Source organism: Cygnus atratus, chromosome 2 (assembly GCF_013377495.2).
Source record: "Cygnus atratus isolate AKBS03 ecotype Queensland, Australia chromosome 2, CAtr_DNAZoo_HiC_assembly, whole genome shotgun sequence".
In the NCBI taxonomy this organism is placed as follows: domain Eukaryota; kingdom Metazoa; phylum Chordata; class Aves; order Anseriformes; family Anatidae; genus Cygnus; species Cygnus atratus.
The window spans coordinates 139,234,034-139,252,471 of record NC_066363.1 but is presented as its reverse complement, the minus strand read 5'-3'; the positions used below and the strand labels follow the sequence as shown (position 1 = coordinate 139,252,471).

The 18,438-nt window shown below is 47.6% G+C and overlaps 1 protein-coding gene across 1 annotated transcript; it reads left to right on the top strand.

Moving 5' to 3' along the window:
* Positions 1–1,530: 1,530 nt before the first annotated feature.
* RRM2B (ribonucleotide reductase regulatory TP53 inducible subunit M2B) lies at positions 1,531–18,163 on the top strand. The gene is made up of 9 exons (XM_035546408.2): positions 1,531–1,624; positions 5,408–5,563; positions 7,234–7,350; positions 7,911–8,044; positions 9,105–9,199; positions 11,264–11,397; positions 14,201–14,305; positions 15,310–15,423; positions 15,885–18,163. Exons 1-9 carry the CDS (start codon positions 1,571–1,573, stop codon positions 16,035–16,037), a joined length of 1,062 nt encoding a protein of 353 aa, XP_035402301.1. The 5' UTR covers positions 1,531–1,570; the 3' UTR covers positions 16,038–18,163.
* Positions 18,164–18,438: the final 275 nt, after the last annotated feature.

Sequence of the window (18,438 nt, the reverse complement as noted above, 5' to 3'; positions counted from 1 at the left end):
ACTGTTGAACATGTATATTAAGCAACGTGTGGGTATGTTTGGGGAATAAAACTTTTAAGTCTGACTCAAAAAGAGCAGTAGTTAGGTAACCAGATGTTAGTATAAAACTATTTTCTCATGCTTGTTACGTGTTCTCAGCTACTCTGTGGTGGCTGTGAAATTTCTCAGATGCTTTAAAAAAAATCATGACAAAAACTGACAAAGGTATGGTTAAGTCTTGAAAATGATACACAGATCAGTTGAAGCTCAACTGCATGTATGTACCTTTCTGTGGCTGTGGGTTTGGCTGGTGCTTGGACTCAAGAGCACTGGGCAGCAGTAGCAGGGATGGTGCCATGGCTGTGACTTCTCTTCTGAGGAACATCAGACCTCCAAGTCATCATCGTCCTCCTCCTCAAGTGACTCCCTCCTGCTCTCCTGGCGTTTCTCTACCTTTACAGAGTGGCTCAGTGCTAGTTTTATGTTGGTTGAATGTCTTGGGTGCTCATAAACTTCTCTTGATGTTTGGCTTTCACATTTGTCTCTACTGTCAAACCTTTGTGAGAAACCAGGCCCTCCTGCATGAGGTGGGGCTTTTCTTCTTTTGCCTTTTTTTTTTTCCCTCCTCCTACACAGGATTCAGTTGTTTTGATGAATGACCTGTGTGCCTACAGGAAACTACTGTGGCCAGCCTGGCCCTGGGGAAGGAAGAGGAGACAAACTCCAGCCATTAGTCTCTTGCAGCAATTTCTGCTTATAAGAAGTGATTTGCAAAAAATGATGGAAACATGTTAGTAGTACTTCCACAGGCTGTGCTTACACTCACAGGCCAGTGCAAGCAAGTCCAGGGAAAGGGGCAAGAGTGTGTTACAGGTAGTAAGCAGCTTTGCACTACACCTACATCCATTACATAGTTAATGGAATGTATTCTGAGGTCTGTATTAGCTTAGGATGGATTCAAAGGTGAAATCTTTTTCTTACTTAAGTTGGAGTTTTTCATATACTTCCACCATATTCACTTTTATCCCCTAATAGACACACGAATATCAGTGCCAGCTGCCACTACTACACGTGGTTGTAGCAAACCAGTTAACTCCCTCCGCTACTTTATCTTCCGCTATCGTCTCTCAGCAGCTTGGCTGGGATTTTCTCTATTTTATTTATTTATTTTTTAACAGGAACAGCCACTGCCCTGCCCAATCTCCCTCCCTCAGGTTTCTGCCTCTATTTTTGTGTCGCAGGTGTGGGCCTGCAGCCAGCTCCGGCCTCGGGAGCTTTTTTTTTTTGTTTGTTTTTATTTATTTATTTATTTGTTTGTTTGTTTGTCCCTCTGCTTTCAGAGGTGCCGTGTGTCTGTGCGACCGCTCTTTGTTAACAACACAGCCCCGGGGCCGGGCAGCCAGGCCCTGCCTCGCCTCCCTCCGGCCCCAAACGGGGCCGCGGTGCCTTCCCCGCTCCTGGGAGCCTTTCCCCGGGCCCACCGCGGGTCCGGGCCGGGCTGAGGCGAGGCGAGGCGGTGTCCCAGCCGTGCTCCGCCCCGGCGGAGGGCCGGCCTCCCGTCAGCTGCCGCTGCGGCCCACACGGCGGGGCCATGGGGGAGAGCCGGGGCACGGCGGCGCTGCGGGAGGCGGCCGGGCCGCAGCGGGTAAGGCCGGGCCGTGGGCGGGCGGTGGGGCCCCGGGGCCGGGAGCGCTGCGTCGTCCTCTTCCCTCGGGCACCCCGCGGTGGGAGGAGGGGCCTCTGGGGGCCGCGGGGGCCTCTCCTCGTCGCCCCCGTGGGCCTGGAGGGGGCTGAGAGCCCCCCGGAGCCCTCAGAGCAGCGCCGGGCCCGAGGCGTGCGGGGCCGAAGGCTGTTTGCTGTGGAGAAGCCCCTGCGATCTTCCCGAACTTGTGTTTCAGGAGGACTCGAGTTTGTGGACAAACCTGAAAAATGCTTTTTTGTTTTCCCTTTAAACATTGGCGTGTTGTAGCCGTAACGTAGATGGACACGCATAGGCTTGCCAGAGACAAACAGACCTGTGCTCTTCCTTCTGGCGAGCAGAACCAGCGGGTGCTGCGCTCCTCATCCACCGTTGGGGCCAAAGTTGTCTCTCCCTGGAGTGCAGGGGATCTTCTGGTCATGGAAACCCAGCTTCACTGCTAGCAAATCCTCTGCTGCTGGCCTGAAGCTTTTGGGAGCTCACAACCTACGTGGCGGTGTGGAAAAAGTCATCCTTCATTGCACACCCATCCTTCCTTACACACCCATCCTTCCTTACACACCCATCCTTCCTTTCACATCCATCCTTCCTTACAAATCCCGAGGGTTTTTGCAGACATGGCCCGTGCCATATAGCAGTGCCAGCCCTGCCAGTGCTTTTATTTTTCTTTCTTTGCTGTAAGCGATGCAGAGCACGTAGCTGAGGTACTGGCACGCAGAGCCCAACAACTGTTGCTGCAGGGTAGGAGTTTTACATGTGTATAAATATTAGTTGTTTCCTAGTTTGCTGCACTTGAAATTCATGTAAAGAACTTCAGTGCCACTAGGCAGTCTTAGTTCTTTGTTGGGTTTATTGACCTCAACAGCAGCATTTGTTTCTAGCAGTTGCAGAACAACAGGAATATGAAATACCGGTGTTTGTCCAGTGAAGGGCTGATGGTTGAGAGACTGGGGTCTCTGTCACACGAAGAGAGGCTGGAACTGTTCAGCCTCATGGAGAGAATAAAGCAGACGGAGCCAGACTCTTCTCAGTGGTGCCAGTGACAGGACACGAGGCAGTGGGCACAAGCTGAAGTACAGCAGGTTTCATCTTCACACTAAGAAAACACTTTGTGCTATTCAGGTGGTCAAACACTGGCACAGGTTATGCAGAGAGGTTGTGGAGTCTCCGTCATTGGAAATACTGAAATGCTGACTGGATAGGGTCCTGAGCAGCGTACAGTGGCTGACCCTGCCTGAGCAGGGGTGGGACTGCACCTTCCTGCCTTGCCTGTGCTGTGTGCTTGGCTCTTGGTACCTGAGCAGCAGCAGCGCCTTCTGGCTGTAAGCCTGGATGCTCCTTGTTCTTACGGCACTTGCGGAGTGTTTCGTACACCTGCTGGAGATGAAGGAAAAGAACAGGATGCCGAAAGGAAGCCGAAGTGTGCAGACCTTGTGAATGTTACCTCCCCCAGCGCCGTGAGCTCTGCCGGTTTCCCCGGGCCAGGAAGGCAGGACCAGGACTGCGCCGTGCTCCTGTGGTGCAAGGTGACGGCTGCCCTGGAGCCCTGGCTGTGATCAGCACATGCTGTACCTCAGGAACTGAAATAGAGGAGGATCTTCCATGAATTTCCAGCAGCGTTGTACCACGGAATGCACCAAGTTAAGAAGCTGGCTAGGTAGCAAGTATTACTCTGATACAATTTTTACCTGGAGGGGTGAAACCCAGAACTGAGAGAGACAGCACTGTGTCGCAGCCAGGTATTGCCTGCTTGTGAGCTCAGAGATAGAGCATGTGTGCAGAACTCCTCTCCATCCCCAGCAGGGCTTAGATGGTGCGGGAGGTGGATTGAGAATGAGTTTCCAGCATGGTATTTTCTCTGGGGGATAGCTCTTTCTTTTTCTTACTCTTTCAAAAATTATTAGTTTTCAAACTGGTATCACTTTCCGGTTCTGCACTGTGGTCCTTCGCAGGGTCATGCCATCGCTCTGAGCCTTTGGCTGCTGGAAGCCGTCCTTCTGCTTTCCTGCAGCTGTTTCTCTCCAGGCTGGATACGCTGCTTCACTCTTCTTCTTCTGTTACGCCTCTCTGAACCGTGTTTTGATGGTATTTCTGGCACGTTGACCGCTCCATCTATGGCCCGTGGATGGCAGCTGTTGGAGGCGGTGGGGAAAGTCACCAGAACTCCTTGCCTCTCTGCTAGCCTCCGCTTTTCCTGCCACACTGGAACTTCCACTTGCTCCTTCTGCGCTCCCCTTCACTTCTGTACACCAGAAGTGTTCTCCAGGTTGTCTTCCTACACGATGCGCCCTGCGTGCTGGCTTTTGAATGGCTCAGGAGCGTCAGGGCTAGGGTTAGGAACTGCTCGTCCATCCTATTAGTCTAGAACAAGTATCTGGGGACAGCCCCCGGGCAGCACAGAAGGATTTTGCTCAGGAAATCATTGGGCTAGCAAGGGAGGCTCTTGCGGTGTTTCCTGTTGCAAGGGTGCCAGCCGGTTGCAGCAGCAGGTGGAAGCGCTGGCGGTGGGGCCGGCCCTGAGGATGTCGTGCCGAGGCGCAGAGCGGCCCCTGCAGCGCCCCGGTTCTCCCCCGCGACGCTTTCGGGTCGGCTGCTGCAACCATCTCTGCTTCCTGAGCGATGCGAAGGGTCTTGCACTCTTGTGATAGTCAGCAGAGACTGCAAGGTGGTGCTTGGGAAATTTGTCTTGTGTAATTAAACAATATTTAAAAACCTAATAAACTGGTAAAGCTAAGGCAGAATGGGCTTCTTAATTAAAGTGGTTTCTTTTGGAATCTGCTTTGCAATGGGTGTGTGGATTTGTTTTTGAATGTGGGTAGCACTGGTAGAGCCAAATAAATCATTTTGTTATTTTCCAGGTTGAGGGGAAGGATTACTTTTTAGCATGTGAGTGGTTACATGCAGGCTGGGTGGGGAAAGGACTTTGGCACCTCCAGGGAAGGTAGAAGCAATGATTTAAAAAAACAAAAACACAAAAACAAACCATTTTGCTCCCCTTCCCTGCTGCATTATAAAGCCTCACGTAATGCCTGCTGTTAGTTATCCTCCCCAGCAGTGCCAGGAGGATCTCGGAACCGCCCCAGGAAGGCGTCCTGCTGGCTAAACCTGGGATAACCGTGAGCCAGCAGCTCCTGGGGAGGTTGCAGCACGCCGTCCGTCCTCACAGCTCTTGGTGACGCTCGTCTCCAGCAGGTGCTGGGTGGCGCGTCGGGCAGGGACGCTGCCCGGCGTCGAGCACGGAGCTGGTGTCGCCGGCTGGAGGCCCTGCTAGTGGAGGCCCTGAAAGAGCGGTCTGTAGGAAGGACGTCTGCGAGGCTGCCGATGCGAAGGGACCCAGCCGAGGTGGCCGTGGAGGCGGGCGCTGAGGAGCGGGCAGGCAGCGCGCTCTCTTTGTTCGACGGCGGCGCGGGTGCAGCCGTGATTTCCTCCTGGCGCCACGGCAAGCCCTTTTCTTTTGCGCTCAGGTGCCAGATGCTTCCTGGCACCGGTGCGGCTGGCGGGAGGACAGCTAGTGTGAGCAGAGCAGGGCAGAGCGGGGCGGAAAGGCAGCCCGGGCAGGGGCACGGATGGAGGGCAGAGGGGAGAGTAACCCAGGCGAGGGTGATGTGGCCACCCCTGGGGGACAGGTGAGTGCGTGATGCGGGTGGTTTTGAGCTGGATCTTTGGGGCACAGCGGAGAGCAGGGAGTCCGTAAGGGCAGCCTTAACCAGGACGGTGCTTTATCCTCAGAGCTCTTCTCCGAGTGCTGTTGAAAACGGCTTGAAACCTCACGAGGAGCCTCTTCTCAGAAAAAACCCCCGTCGCTTCGTCATCTTCCCCATCCAGTACCCGGACATATGGAAGATGTACAAACAGGCCCAGGCCTCCTTCTGGACGGCGGAGGAGGTGAGCTCTGGGCCAATGGGTTTGCACAACATACATGGTTCTGGATTTTCATTCCTAGTTTTGCTGCTGGCTTGTGTTTTGTGTGGGTTGCAGTTAATTTTATTTATCGTCAGGTCCCTGCAGCAGAGCAGGGCTCCCTTTGTGGACAGTGGAAAGAGAGCTGCTTCCGTCAGGTGATTCAGCTGACCTCTCTTCGGTGTTTGGTTTAGGACGAGGTGGAATTGTGTCCTGGGGCACTTCTTCTCTGGTTATAGAGGGAATCTCTGTCAGGTGGCTCTTACCCTGCTGTGGTCTCTGTGCCTGAAGCTACCTCCTTGCCCTTGAAAAATGTTCTGAGCAATTTCATGAGAATGCTGCTCCTTAATACCAGGCACCCGTTTTCCAGAAAGATGGTGACAATCAGGGAAACTTGCTAAAAATGCATATAATTTACTCCTGAGCACCTTGGTTAGATGCTTGTCACCATGTTACAATGCAAACTGGGAGTCAGGCCATCTCATTTTCCCTGAGGTTGCTGGTTGGCCAGGCCTGAGCCGTACTCAGCTCGCTACGCTTGCAGCAATGGAGGTTTCTGAATTTGCATGGATCTAGGGAAATTACCCGCCAGGTGACCAGCTTGTTCCAACGCAGAGCTTCTGCAGTCTTTGCTCATTTGTGAGCAGTGGTCTGCAGTTGCTGAGCGGTGACAGACTCTTAAGTAGACCAGAAAGCATCCTGGGATGGCAACGAGTAGCTGTCTGTACAAGTGTTATTCCATCACCTGCTGGGGAGGTAAGCTGTCCTGTGTCAAAAAAAGTTGATTTAAATAGTTACAAAGCATTCAAACTCCTGCCTGCTGAGCCTTGCTCTTTTACCACATTGCTGGTTCCTTCTTCCGCTGTCCTACCATCTGTCAGCACATTTCCAAATGAGTTGGAAAGTTGTAAAATCGGTTTGTATGCGTGTGTTTATGCGTGAGCACACGTATCTATTTGTATGTAAATAACACAGACACACACACATACACGTACAAAAGTTTTTTTAGCCTCCTTGTAGTTTTCACATCTGGTCCTACTTAACAGCTGCTGTGTTTCAGAAACCCCTCAAAACAAACAAACAAAGAAACAAGGCCAGTGCAAAGGATCTCTTGTGGTTTTCTACCGTGGCTGGAGCAAGGTGTGACAGGTGGGAGCAGTTGCCTGGCATTTGCCCAATGCTGTTCTCGGGCAGGATGGAGGCTGAACACCTGTCAAAGGCAAAAGTGCCCTCAGTGCATCTTTTGGCATCCCTGGGTCTAGGTTTCCTTCAACACCGGCATTTATTTCTAGTAGAGTTTATAAATGTCTCAGAGTGAGCTCTTCTAATTAATGTGTTCATACTCGTGCCATTAAGATAGCGATGCTTCTTGAAATCTGATTTATTTGTAATTCAATAGATACTATTTTTATCCCACATTACAAAAGTGTAAACTGCAAAGCAAACACAGGGTGTTAGTGTTGCAGAGGGAGACAGCAGTACTGCAGTACGTCCACTGTGCTTTGTGTTCACACATACTTAAATTCTCCGTGTGCAGAGATTTCAAAGCCAATGCCAAAGCTCTGCCTCAAACGTTTGTCTAGGCTGCTTTTGTTCTTACAGAATAACAAGCACAAAATGGTGATAATGTGCTTTTTTTTTTTTTCCTTTATTAGGTTGATTTATCAAAGGACCTTCCTCACTGGAACAAGCTAAAAGCAGATGAAAAATACTTTATCTCTCACGTTCTGGCCTTTTTTGCAGCCAGCGATGGAATTGTAAATGAAAACCTGGTGAGAAAGCTTTACAGCTTGAATACTGACTCATTTTATTAGCTATTGCCCTTTCCTTTTTTCTCATGTTTATGTGTATATTTACTTCCCATCACCTCACCTTTGCCAAGGGAAATAAGCAGCCGGTTTTGCTGGGAGAGGTGTCTTGAGTTATGTTAGGTCAACTGCTGTCAGCAGGACTCCAAATCATGTTGCTCCAAAACACGTCTTACATCATACTGTTTATTTTTTTAACGATGAACAGAAAGTGAGGCTTCGTTCAGTGTGAGGTTTTTACTACTGCGGTATTTTGCTCTTTCCTTCCTGTGCGTGTGTGCCACCACGCTTCACTGCTGTTGTCTACACGACAAGCAGAGCAGATGTGTTTACTTCTAGCTAGCTTTCTCTGTTTGCTTCGGCACCACACCTATCCTATTGACATATCTGTTCATAAAGTAGGGCTGAACTGCTCCCATCCTTTCGGTGTGGTAGAGGTTTATTGTCTCTCCTGGTGGGCTTAAAGAACTGTCACATGTGGCTGGTTTTACTGTGCTCACTGTCATGCTTTTTGGTGTTGGTAGGTGGCACGCTTTAGCCAGGAGGTGCAGATCCCAGAAGCTCGCTGTTTCTATGGCTTTCAGATTCTCATTGAGAACGTCCACTCGGAGATGTACAGCTTGCTTATAGACACTTACATCAAAGATCCTGAGAAAAGGTAGGCCTCTGAATGTGCTACCAACCCCTGGGAAATCTTTTCTCTAGCCCAGTGGCACCGTGGGTGGGCAGCAGCAGCTGCCTTCTGTTTCACCCTGACTTACTGGGGGACTGCTTAAAGCTTTCCAAGCCTGCACTCCTGGCCCCCAAAATGGAGGGAAGTATTATCAATCAAGGAACTGCCATGGGAGTACTCAGAAGGCTGGTTAATATTTTTGTGAAGCTGTGACTGCAAGAGGTACAGCCTGTGTGAAACATCGTTAAGCATCAGACAGGCTCCCCGTAGTTACTGTGCTCCTGTGGTGCTTGCTATTGCATCAGCAAAGGATATGCCTCTGGAAATCTAGTGCTGCTGATCCAGCTGGTGTTTGCACCATATGCTAATCAATGTATTTTTGGCTTGTTTATTGTCAGTGCTACTTGAGCTACTTATTTTTAAAGTAAATAAGTCTTTTTTGGAGAGCTTCATCACCTTTGTTATCTGGAGGTCTGCCTAGTCCGAACGAAAATACACTAGAAAAGAAGTATTTTCTCTCAGAGACTCCACCGTGGTGATGGTCAGGTTTCCCACCGTGGCATCCCGTGTGGTGCAACAGTGTCCTGCAACCCCACAGCACAGGGCAAGCGGGAGGGCTGCAAGGTTTTCCTTCAGGTGTTCAGCATGGGGACAGAGCCTGCGCTGGTGGCAGTTGTCCAGTTCCTTCTGTGGTGTCGGGAGAGATGAGCTTTATCTCCTTGAGGAGCACCTGGCCGCCATCTGGCTCGAAATCTGAGAGCCAGCGTGGTGCAGTGGATGGACACCCAGGGGTAGGAAGTTTGAGTTCGCTTCCATCTCTACAGCTCACCTCCTCTGAGGCCTTGGCTACGCCATTTTCTGTACGTCTGCCTCCCCGCGCTCTGGTTTCCAGAGATGGTCAGCCCTTCGGGGTAGGAATTCTTACGTGGGTCAGTTCAGAGCCTAGCACAGTGGGTTCCACGGCCTGGTGGAGACAACCAGGAGAGATTTACATAAATCCCTTCTTTGCATAATTATTCTGATTTTTTGTTGTTTTCTTCTACAGGGATTTCTTATTTAATGCTATTGAAACAATGCCTTGTGTCAAGAAGAAGGCAGACTGGGCTCTGAAGTGGGCTGAAGACAGAGAATCCACTTTTGGTGTGTATCTTCTTAAGAACTTGTTTCTGTTGTATGTCACAAACTAATCGTACGGGAGTGAGCTGCGCCCCTGAAATGCGAAATGAAATGCTTCACAGATGGCGTAGTGGCTGTGGTTTGACTAAAGAGCTAGAATTAGCTTTGGGTGAGCATTTATGTTTTCATCTTCAGATAGAACAATACATTAATGGCAGTGCCCGCTGGAATCACACTATGAAAAGGGCGTGTGGGTTTCTCTTCTTGTTTTCTTCATGCCAAACAACCCTGGCTTCGTCAGTTTTTGCTGGTGGGTCTTGTTTTCTAGGACTTTCGATAGTCTCTTCCAGTTGGTTCCCATTTTGTCCTCCAGTGTTCAGAACTGGACAGCTGAAGCCTTGCAAGTGCAGGCTATTTTTGTGTGCATGTTCATGTACACAACTTTGTGTGTGATGTTAGCCTTTTTTCCAACTTGGTAACTGAGTCTGGGCAAAAAAGATTCGAGAATCATCTCTGTCTAGCATTTCTGGCTTGCTGTTGTGACCAGGCTTCCAGTTACTGTATCTCATCTCAGAGCTGGTTAAGCTTCCCTCAGCGTGGTTGGAGGACATCCTTTCCAGTGTTCTGCCTTCAGCTTACAGTGTTGGCCCTAAGGGATCGCTGTAGCTGCAATGAATAATAGGCAGACTCTGGTGAATTTTCTAACAGAAACATCCTCTTCAGGGAATCGGGTTTCCTAACTGAAAAAGCAGTGTCTGTCCTTTTCTTTCTTTTTTTTTTTCCTTCCCTCCAAACTTTATGCATCCTATACTTTTTTTTTTTTAAAGGATGCTTCTACTCTTCTGTATTTTCCATCTTACTGAGAAAATTATCCAAATGTAAAACATTCTGCAAGCCCAGGCCTTAAAATTATGCATTGTGAGATATGTTATGTGAAAGCAGCATGCTTACTGAGTGTTTCCTTCCAGACTGGCCTTTCAGCAGGGTCGTCCTAGCTTTTGCTGCTTTCTTACGCTGAGGGCTCAGCTGCTGTGTTTGTTCTGCGGACTCTTGGCCTCCCAGCCTGTGCAAACATTACGTGGTGCTGCTGACAGGAGATTTTGTTTCAGCATAACTCATTTATGTGATCGTTAGTCAGGTGGAATGTGGTAAAAAACATCGGTGTTCGGTATTGTGCTTCGTTAAATTGTACGAACAGTCTTCCTCCCCTCCTGGCTGGAACTAACTTAGGAGGTTTTTAGTGTTGTCAGATAAATTCTTTCCTTAATAGCTTCTGCAGTACTTCTGCAGTACTTCTACGTGTTGCTCTTCATGTTTTTCTCCTAACCTGAATTTCTTCAGATAAGCCAGCAGATGGCATTTGCATCTTGCTTGAGGAAGTGCGACATCTGGAATTTTGGGGATTATTATTATTATTATTATTATTTTAAACTCAAATCTACGCAGTTCTCACTGGGAAAAGGCACCAGCATTTAATGCAAAACCTCTTAATGTTGGAATACACTCGGGGAACTTTTGGAGGTGTTTAAAATAGGGTACATGCAGTGACATGTCTGCAGCAAGCAGTCAGATGGTCTCGTAGTCTGAAGAAACACGTTCCTGTAGAGAACAGGGAGAACTGGGACCTGTAATGCTGTGATTTCCTTGGACGAAAGGTGGGATACAGGTAGTTGTTTGTGACTGGGTGCGGGGTTTTCTGTTCATTTATTTTATGGGAGACAGGCTTCTCCCAGTTCCGTATGTTAGTTACACAGCCATTGCCTTGCCTCTTAGGAGAAAGAGACAAAGCAGCAGTATTATCTTTGGCCACTTTGGCCACTTTTGTTCTTTCCCTTCTGAGTTTTTTTGTGGCAGTTTCAGTGCGTGCTCAGGTTCTTCTGTTCTGCTGGGCTTGCCTGTGGTTCAGTGCCGTTGCGAGTGTTGACCTCTGTGCCTCGGGGTCTGCTGAAGGATGTGGTCGGGCACAGCACCTGGTGCTGCAGTGCGGATACCTCCCCTCCAGCATCGGGCTGCCTGATGCACATGCTGCTCCTGCTGACTGGCAGCACGCCCTTTCATGTCTAACTGAAAATGTGTTGCGTTAAACAGGTGAGAGAGTTGTTGCCTTTGCTGCAGTCGAAGGCATCTTCTTCTCGGGCTCGTTCGCTGCTATATTTTGGCTGAAGAAGAGGGGCCTGATGCCTGGACTGACTTTCTCCAATGAACTCATTAGCAGAGATGAGGTAACGTGTCACATCCTACATGCTGTCTGGGAAGGAAAGCAAATCTCGTGGGGAAGGGCAGAACTTTATTCCTAAAGGTCCGATACTTTTGCTAGAGCAGGTCACATCTGTGGTGGCAGGTAGGTTCGGAAGGAAGCCGAAGAGCAGAAAGGGGACACAGCAGGTGAGTGGGGGCAGAGGCAGTGGTTGGGCAGGAACCAGTCCAAAAGAGAATCCAGCAGCAAGTTAGGGGATGCAATTCTGGGTGTGACAGAGCCCTTCTAATGCTGGCACTGCAGGAGGGTAAGGAGGTGGCAGAAGTCTGAGTGTGTTCTCTGATAGCCAGTTCTTTCTACAGCCTGATAAAGGAACTGCACAGACCAGGAAGTTTGCATGCCTGTGAAGGATCAGGCTATTCCCAGAATATGTTTAAAAAGGGGAAAGAAGTATATCTGGGATATGAGTTACTAACGAACTTAAAGCCAAGGTGCTGCTATGTCCCTCAGCAGAAATACCTGCTTTTAAAGGAAAGAGCAGCAATACCCCAGTTCATAACGGGACCAGAAACATGGATCAAGGGAAGGGGATGTTTGTTTCCTCACCTGTTTTCCCGTGCCATGAAGGGAGGCTGCGCAAGCACCGGCGTGGAATTGCATGGCCTGGAAGCGTGCACCTGCTTGGCAAGGACCTAGGTAGCGTGCAGCTCTGAGCTTTTCTCTGGTGTAACTGCTTCAGTCAGGTTCGGGCGGCCTCCTTGTCCCACTCCCCATCTCTCCCCATAGTTACAGGTACCGGGGCTTGCAGCCAGCCACCTGCACCCATCATCTGGCCAGCTGTGGATGGGCTGCCGCAGAAACAGCGCTGTTGTTCCCCTCCATCTGCTTATGGTACTTCACAGGGCTAGGATCTTCTGGAAGAGAGCAGCTACGGGTCTGCATCCGATGGGAGCGCTCTAGCTGAAAATGCGATGTGTCTGAGGGCTGTCAGCACGCTGAACGTGGCAGGTCGTGTCCCCACAAGTGCCCTTTCTTTTCACTGTTTCCCGGACTGCTGTCTGCCAGTTGGCAGCAGTTCCTTGTGGCTGAGGGCTGCCTGCAAGGCACTGCACAACAGGGCACCGTCAGCACTGAAAAAGCTGCAAGAGCAGTTTTATTTACAGTATAAACATGCTAATGGTCGAACTTATCGCAGTTGGTCTAAAAGAATAAAGACCTTTACCGTAATGGAAGTAAACTCAACGGCTTAGATAGGCTGGTTTGAAAGGAGGCATCTTGTGAGATGCCTTTAATTTAAAAGGCATTTGTTGGAGAAATGCTATGACTGGTAAAAAAAAAACAACAACCAAACAATTCTTCAGCCCTGATCTCCTCGTGTCTTCTGTTTCTGTGAGTCATCACGAGCCGATCCATTCAGAAGAGGATGTACTTCTTAGAAAGGTGACTTGCAGATGGATGGGATGTATGTTCCCTTTTACAGCAGTGTAACTGTACTTCTCTGCAGTGGTGAGCACAGAAAGATGTAGGGGTTTTGGGGCTTCGCTGGCACATTTCCACCCGCATATCTGTTAATTATGAAGAATAAGGCATGGTGCACACAACACCTGCATCAAAAACCAGGAAATGCTGTTACAAAAGAAGTGGCGGTGAAAGAATCTACACTGGAAAACCACAGCATGAGCTGTACACCTGAACAGATAAATGGTTAATGCTCAGTGTGGTTTTCGAGCTGCAGGCTCTGTTCCCAGGCTCTCTGAGCTGCTGCATCTCTGATTCTTAGAGGTGCCAAGCTGCTGGAAGCAGAGCGTGCTGAAGCCAGTCACGTTTTGCATCCCGCTGGTGATGCTGCCCTGGATGAGGCCCTGGGAGGCCCTGCAGCCAGCAGCTAGTGCTGTCCCTAGCGGGGGAGTATTTCCCAAATTACAGTGCTTCAGGGCTCTTCCGTGACCTGAAGCATAAGGGTTTCACAGCCTTACCGAAAAAGTTTTTGCTTCTTGGCTTTGTTTTTACCCTTGTTAATGGTAGCACCGGGTTCTGTTGCCCACAGCCTGCCAGATCACTCTGACTGGGTCTCACTTTGAGTGTACCCTCACGGTGCCCATGTTTTCATCACCGTGCTCTCAGGGGGAGAGGCAGGGTACCCCAGTGCTCCTTTGGAGTGACTGCAATTTGTTGGGCCCTGTGCAGGATGGCTGGGTGAAACATAAAGGCTTGTGCCTGGCGGATTGAATTGAGGCACAGTAACCTTAAATATCACAAATCTGTGGATGTTGTGGTAGCAAATCCTTCACGCTAACTGCATGTTGTGTGGGGAGACGACTTGTTAATCTTGGATGTGATGACTCTAATCCGAATCTACTTTATTGAAAATGCTGTAAGGAGAAGCAAGGGAAGGTACTAAAAACTTAAAATAATTATTTCTGTACAGGTATCTCGAAGTAGAGAACAGATAAACGGTTTACACCGACTGCCATACTTTTGCAGGTCCTGATGTGTAGGAGTCTTTCTGCAAGAGCATCTCTGGTGAGAGGCAGGAACTGAGCTCAGCAGAGAACCCTTAGCCGTAGAGGGGCTCCCAAACTGTTACCAGAGAGGACTGGAGGAAGGTGTATGCTGATTGTTACTTCTGCATGTATTGGATTTAGGTGTTAGTGTCTGTGCTGTAAACCAGAAGTGCCCTTATGGGTCAGCTACACGCAGTAACGTTGAGACTGTCAAGAAGCAAGAGGCTAGGAAGCTTAAATCTGAATGAGGCTACCTCTAAGTAAGAGTAAACTGTGTGAAGGAGGGAAAAACTGTCTTTTTGTTGTTGTTCTCTGTTATTTCAGGGCCTACACTGTGATTTTGCTTGTCTAATGTTCCATTATTTAGTGAACAGACCGTCAGAAGAGAGGGTCCGGGAGATCATCGTTAACGCTGTTGAAATTGAACAGGTAAGCCTGGCTAGGACAGCGTGGGGTGCGGCACGGGAGGAACCGTATGTGCAAAAAATAAACAAACTAACTTCTAACTTGTGAAATTCCATATGGAATGCTTGGATCCCTGATGCATTATACCATCCTTTCCCTCTTCCTTAAATGTGACAAGAAAAGGCAGAGACTTTCTGATACAGTTGCCGAGTAACTGTGAGAAGCTGAAGCTGGCAGGCTGCTTTCCTCCTTAATGACAAGAAAAGAATAAAGGATTCTCTCTTAGAGAAGAGTTTGTTTACCTCTGTCCTTTCTGGATGTTTGTCGCTCCCTGCTCATGCACAGACCTGTTTGTCCCCTGTGAGAGCACAAGGTCTGTTCTGGCCACGTGTTTGAACTTGGTGCTGTGTCTTTTTTCAGAATTGCTGTTCTTTCACAGAAAGTCCTACCCATCTCCAGGTTTCTGCATTGCTGAGCGCTTTGCAGGACTGTAATTTACCCTCTCTTTTCTGTTGTGATCTAAGTACTGTGATGATGAATGCCCCAGCATTGCCTTACGACACTGACAGGTCCTGCATCAGTTCCTGAACACGTCCATGGCTGAGTTCAGTGCTCATATATCACTATCCTCTCTGATTTGTCATTCCATAATGGCTGGAAACCAAGGAAAACTGGAGATTTCTGGATCTATTCCTGCTCCCACTAGTATGGTGTGTAGGTTTTATTGAACTTGGAACTCAAGCATTTTCTGAAGCTTGGGATCTTATGGGGGGGAAAAAGGAAGAGGGCAGTAATAAAAAATTCTTGTACCTTTTCCAGAAAAACGTGCTAAAAATAAAGGAAGATACAAGCAACTACTGAAAACAGAAGACACTTGTTGAGTTTAGTGATGCACGTTATTTACTCAGACAACTGCCTGGGGAGCCTGGAATATCACAAATTGTGTGGCTGTGAAAGACAGGTGTCTTCTTTCCTTTTCTCATCCTAAATTTCATTTCTCTAAATGTCATCTGTATTTTAACTTCCAGGAGTTTCTAACAGAGGCATTACCTGTAGGTCTGATTGGAATGAATTGCACTCTGATGAAACAATACATTGAATTTGTCGCAGACCGGTTACTAATGGAGCTTGGGTTCTCAAAGGTAAGAGAAGAAATTGCCAGAAATGCTGGCCTGCTAGAACAGCCCAGGAAAGCTGTCGGCACAGAGCACTTTCTTAGTGTGCCTGGGAGCAGGTCACATTTAGAACTTGCACTTTCACGGAGTGACAGCCGAAACCACAACATCAATATATGTGCTTCCCTATTTAAAAGAGCAAGAACAATTTAGGCCGTTGTTGCTCTCCAGCTGCTCTGCAGGTTTGTAATGGGAAGCTTCTGCTGTGCTCAAGTGCTGCAGTCCTAGAAGGCTCACAAGCACCTCGCACAGGTTAACTTCGCCAAACTTCTGTGGAGTGACAGTACTGAAATTGCTTACAGAAGTGCTCATAAATTCTGCAGCGTATTACAGGGAGGGATGATCTGCTTTGAAAGGCTTTCACTTGTTGTTGTTAAGCATTGTTACCCTTTCAGAATCACCAGTGTAATAATGTTTACTTTCCCCAGGTCTTTCATGCAGAAAATCCTTTTGATTTCATGGAGAATATTTCTCTGGAAGGAAAAACAAATTTCTTTGAGAAGCGGGTTTCGGAATATCAGCGTTTTGCTGTTATGGCAGAAACAATGGACAACGTTTTCACTCTGGATGCAGATTTTTGATGCCTTGGCAAACTAACGGTGACGGTTTCCCCATCTCACTTATTGCTGTGAAGTTATCTCCATTTCCTCTGTTGGAGTTGGAGGCTACCTGGATTTTTTCCTGGGTTTTCATGTTGTTTGTTGGAAGAGTAAATACTTTTTGCTCTGTGTCATTAAAAAAGAAAAAAGGGGGTCCTTTTTAAAAAAATTTATATGGCTTTTTAAAAGGATGTCCTTTTTAAGATTCCCTTGATCCATCTGCTGTAATTGCTGTCTTTAAAGATGACCTGGATACTATTACTTTTTTTAAGACTTCAGTAGTATTTTAAGAAAGCAAGCTGTATATTTACCTTATGTTACGGTGTTCTACTCTGAAAACCAGGTGAGGTATCACTCTATGTATATATGTTGATGTAAGTTATTTTTGTGGTTTCTCTTTTCATGTTTATAGATCTGATTGAGAGTAAAAGCTCTTCACTTTCATCCTGCTGCAGATGTAGTAGTAAGTGAATGCTAGAAGACATTAGTTGAATAAAGTACGAACTATAAAATCTTATTACACCCAGGGATACAGTTTGATCTCTGCAAAAACCTAAACCTGGGTTTTGTCTGAAGCAGATTTTACTCTTTTTGCAAACCTGATGGCTGTCAGTAGGAGTTTAAATCACATACATATGATCTTTATATTACAGCTGTTACTAAGCATGTCAGTGGACCTTGAATGGCCTTGAAAACGCAAGCCTGTTAATAGTGGAGAAAAAAACACATCCTGTAGTTTGGCTTGTGCTGCCTGGTTTTCCCTGCTTCTCTAAACAAGTGCCTTATTAAGCAGTCTGTAGTTGTGCTGGGCTGCGTGGCTGGAACGGTGAGCTCTGGGTGTTGTCTGTCTTCTCCCCGTTGTGCCGGGTGATTTGATATTTTCCCCTTCTCAGTTTCACCTGTGCATTGATGGGAGTGTGAAGGCATATCATTCCAAGGGATTATGCCTTGAGGTGTTACAGACATACTCCTTGAGCTGCAAGGAAGCGCCGGTAATGCACTGAGGTACTTCACGTTGCATGTTTAATGTGAACCATGGAAAGTATTGCCACAGAAGAGCTTCTGGAGTACGGTATTAAACCTTTCAAAAACAAATCTTGAAGTAGTATGGGTTAGCAGCATCACATAAGACTGCTGTTTGGTTTTTGGTGTGTGCCCAAAAACTTCTTTAATTTTTTGATACCACATGCAGAGAATGGAGCAGTTTAAGAAAACCTTGATATACTGCAGTGATACTTGGGATGTACGGAATAGTACTGACTCGTAGGTGGATTATCTACAAATAGATAGGCTCTTTTTTTTCCAAAGATTAAGTACATGTTCATGAGCTAGACGAAGAGTTCTGCTTTATTAAACCCAAACATTTTTCCATAATGTTTAGTGATTTGTACAAGAGCTTTTTAAGTCTTTCCTGCTGTTACAAGCATCTTGTGCTGCTTTCGATATGCTTGGCATGAGCTGAGCTGACATCAGTTACTGCTGGTGGGATGGTTACAAGTGTTATTCCCCGCCATAGCCCTGAGTAGTGGAGTTCCACGAAATGGGCTCACTGCATTAACATAGTTCCTAGTGAGCAATTGCCTCTGCTGTGAAAACAAGCAGCAAAAATGACTTTTTGTTTAATCGCACTGATGGAGTACGGAGTGAGTACGCAAACAGTACAGCTTTTTTTTTAAATTCCTTGAGCAGAACCTGCATCATTTACCATAAGGTCCGTGCAGGGGTAGAGGGAGATGTGGAGAATATAGAGAAAAGCTGGAGTTGTTGTCACTAAGTAATGTCCTACAACCACAAGAGGACTGTGGAATCTGGAGAGAAAATCCAGCACCTTCTGCAAATACTGTTCATGGCAGACAAAATGCTGCAAGTGGGTCTGTTGTTGGAGGAGTGGAACCTGTTTTTATGTCACTAAAAGTAATAAAAAGCATTTGTTTTGAGTGTTGTGAATTAAGATGAGAGTATACAAACTGTTCAAATACGAAACTGTTATGTGCTCAGGTTCTCTAAATGTACGTGAGATACCAAAGTGGTCATAACTCCCCCGTCTACCCCCAGCTTGCATGTAAAATAGTTCTGTAGTTTCAATAAAACTTGAACATGGAGAGGAACATGCCGTTGTCTGTTAGTTGTGTGCTTTATTGTGAAGTCTAAAATGATAAAATTAGGCCATGCCAGAGGAACTTGGTGTTCATAGCTTTTGGTTTCTGGGAGAAAGTTGCGTATGATCCTTACGCTGTCATGTACTTGGTGAGCTTTCAACTTACTGCTTCTTGTTCTGGGGCATGGGCTTCGCAGTCTAGGGAACAGACACATTTTATTTTTTTCCTGGAATTTTCTGGGTTAAGAATAAGTCTCCTGGGAGTCCTTTGGGTTCTCCATTGCC

Bases quoted from the DNA above. Each gene is read 5' to 3' on its own strand.
- RRM2B (XM_035546408.2), top strand. From the start codon at position 1,571: ATGGGGGAGAGCCGGGGCACGGCGGCGCTGCGGGAGGCGGCCGGGCCG. The intron at 8,045-9,104 runs GTAGGCCTCTGA...TTTCTTCTACAG, and splicing joins ATCAAAGATCCTGAGAAAAG to GGATTTCTTATTTAATGCTA. The intron at 9,200-11,263 runs GTGTGTATCTTC...TGCGTTAAACAG, and splicing joins AGACAGAGAATCCACTTTTG to GTGAGAGAGTTGTTGCCTTT.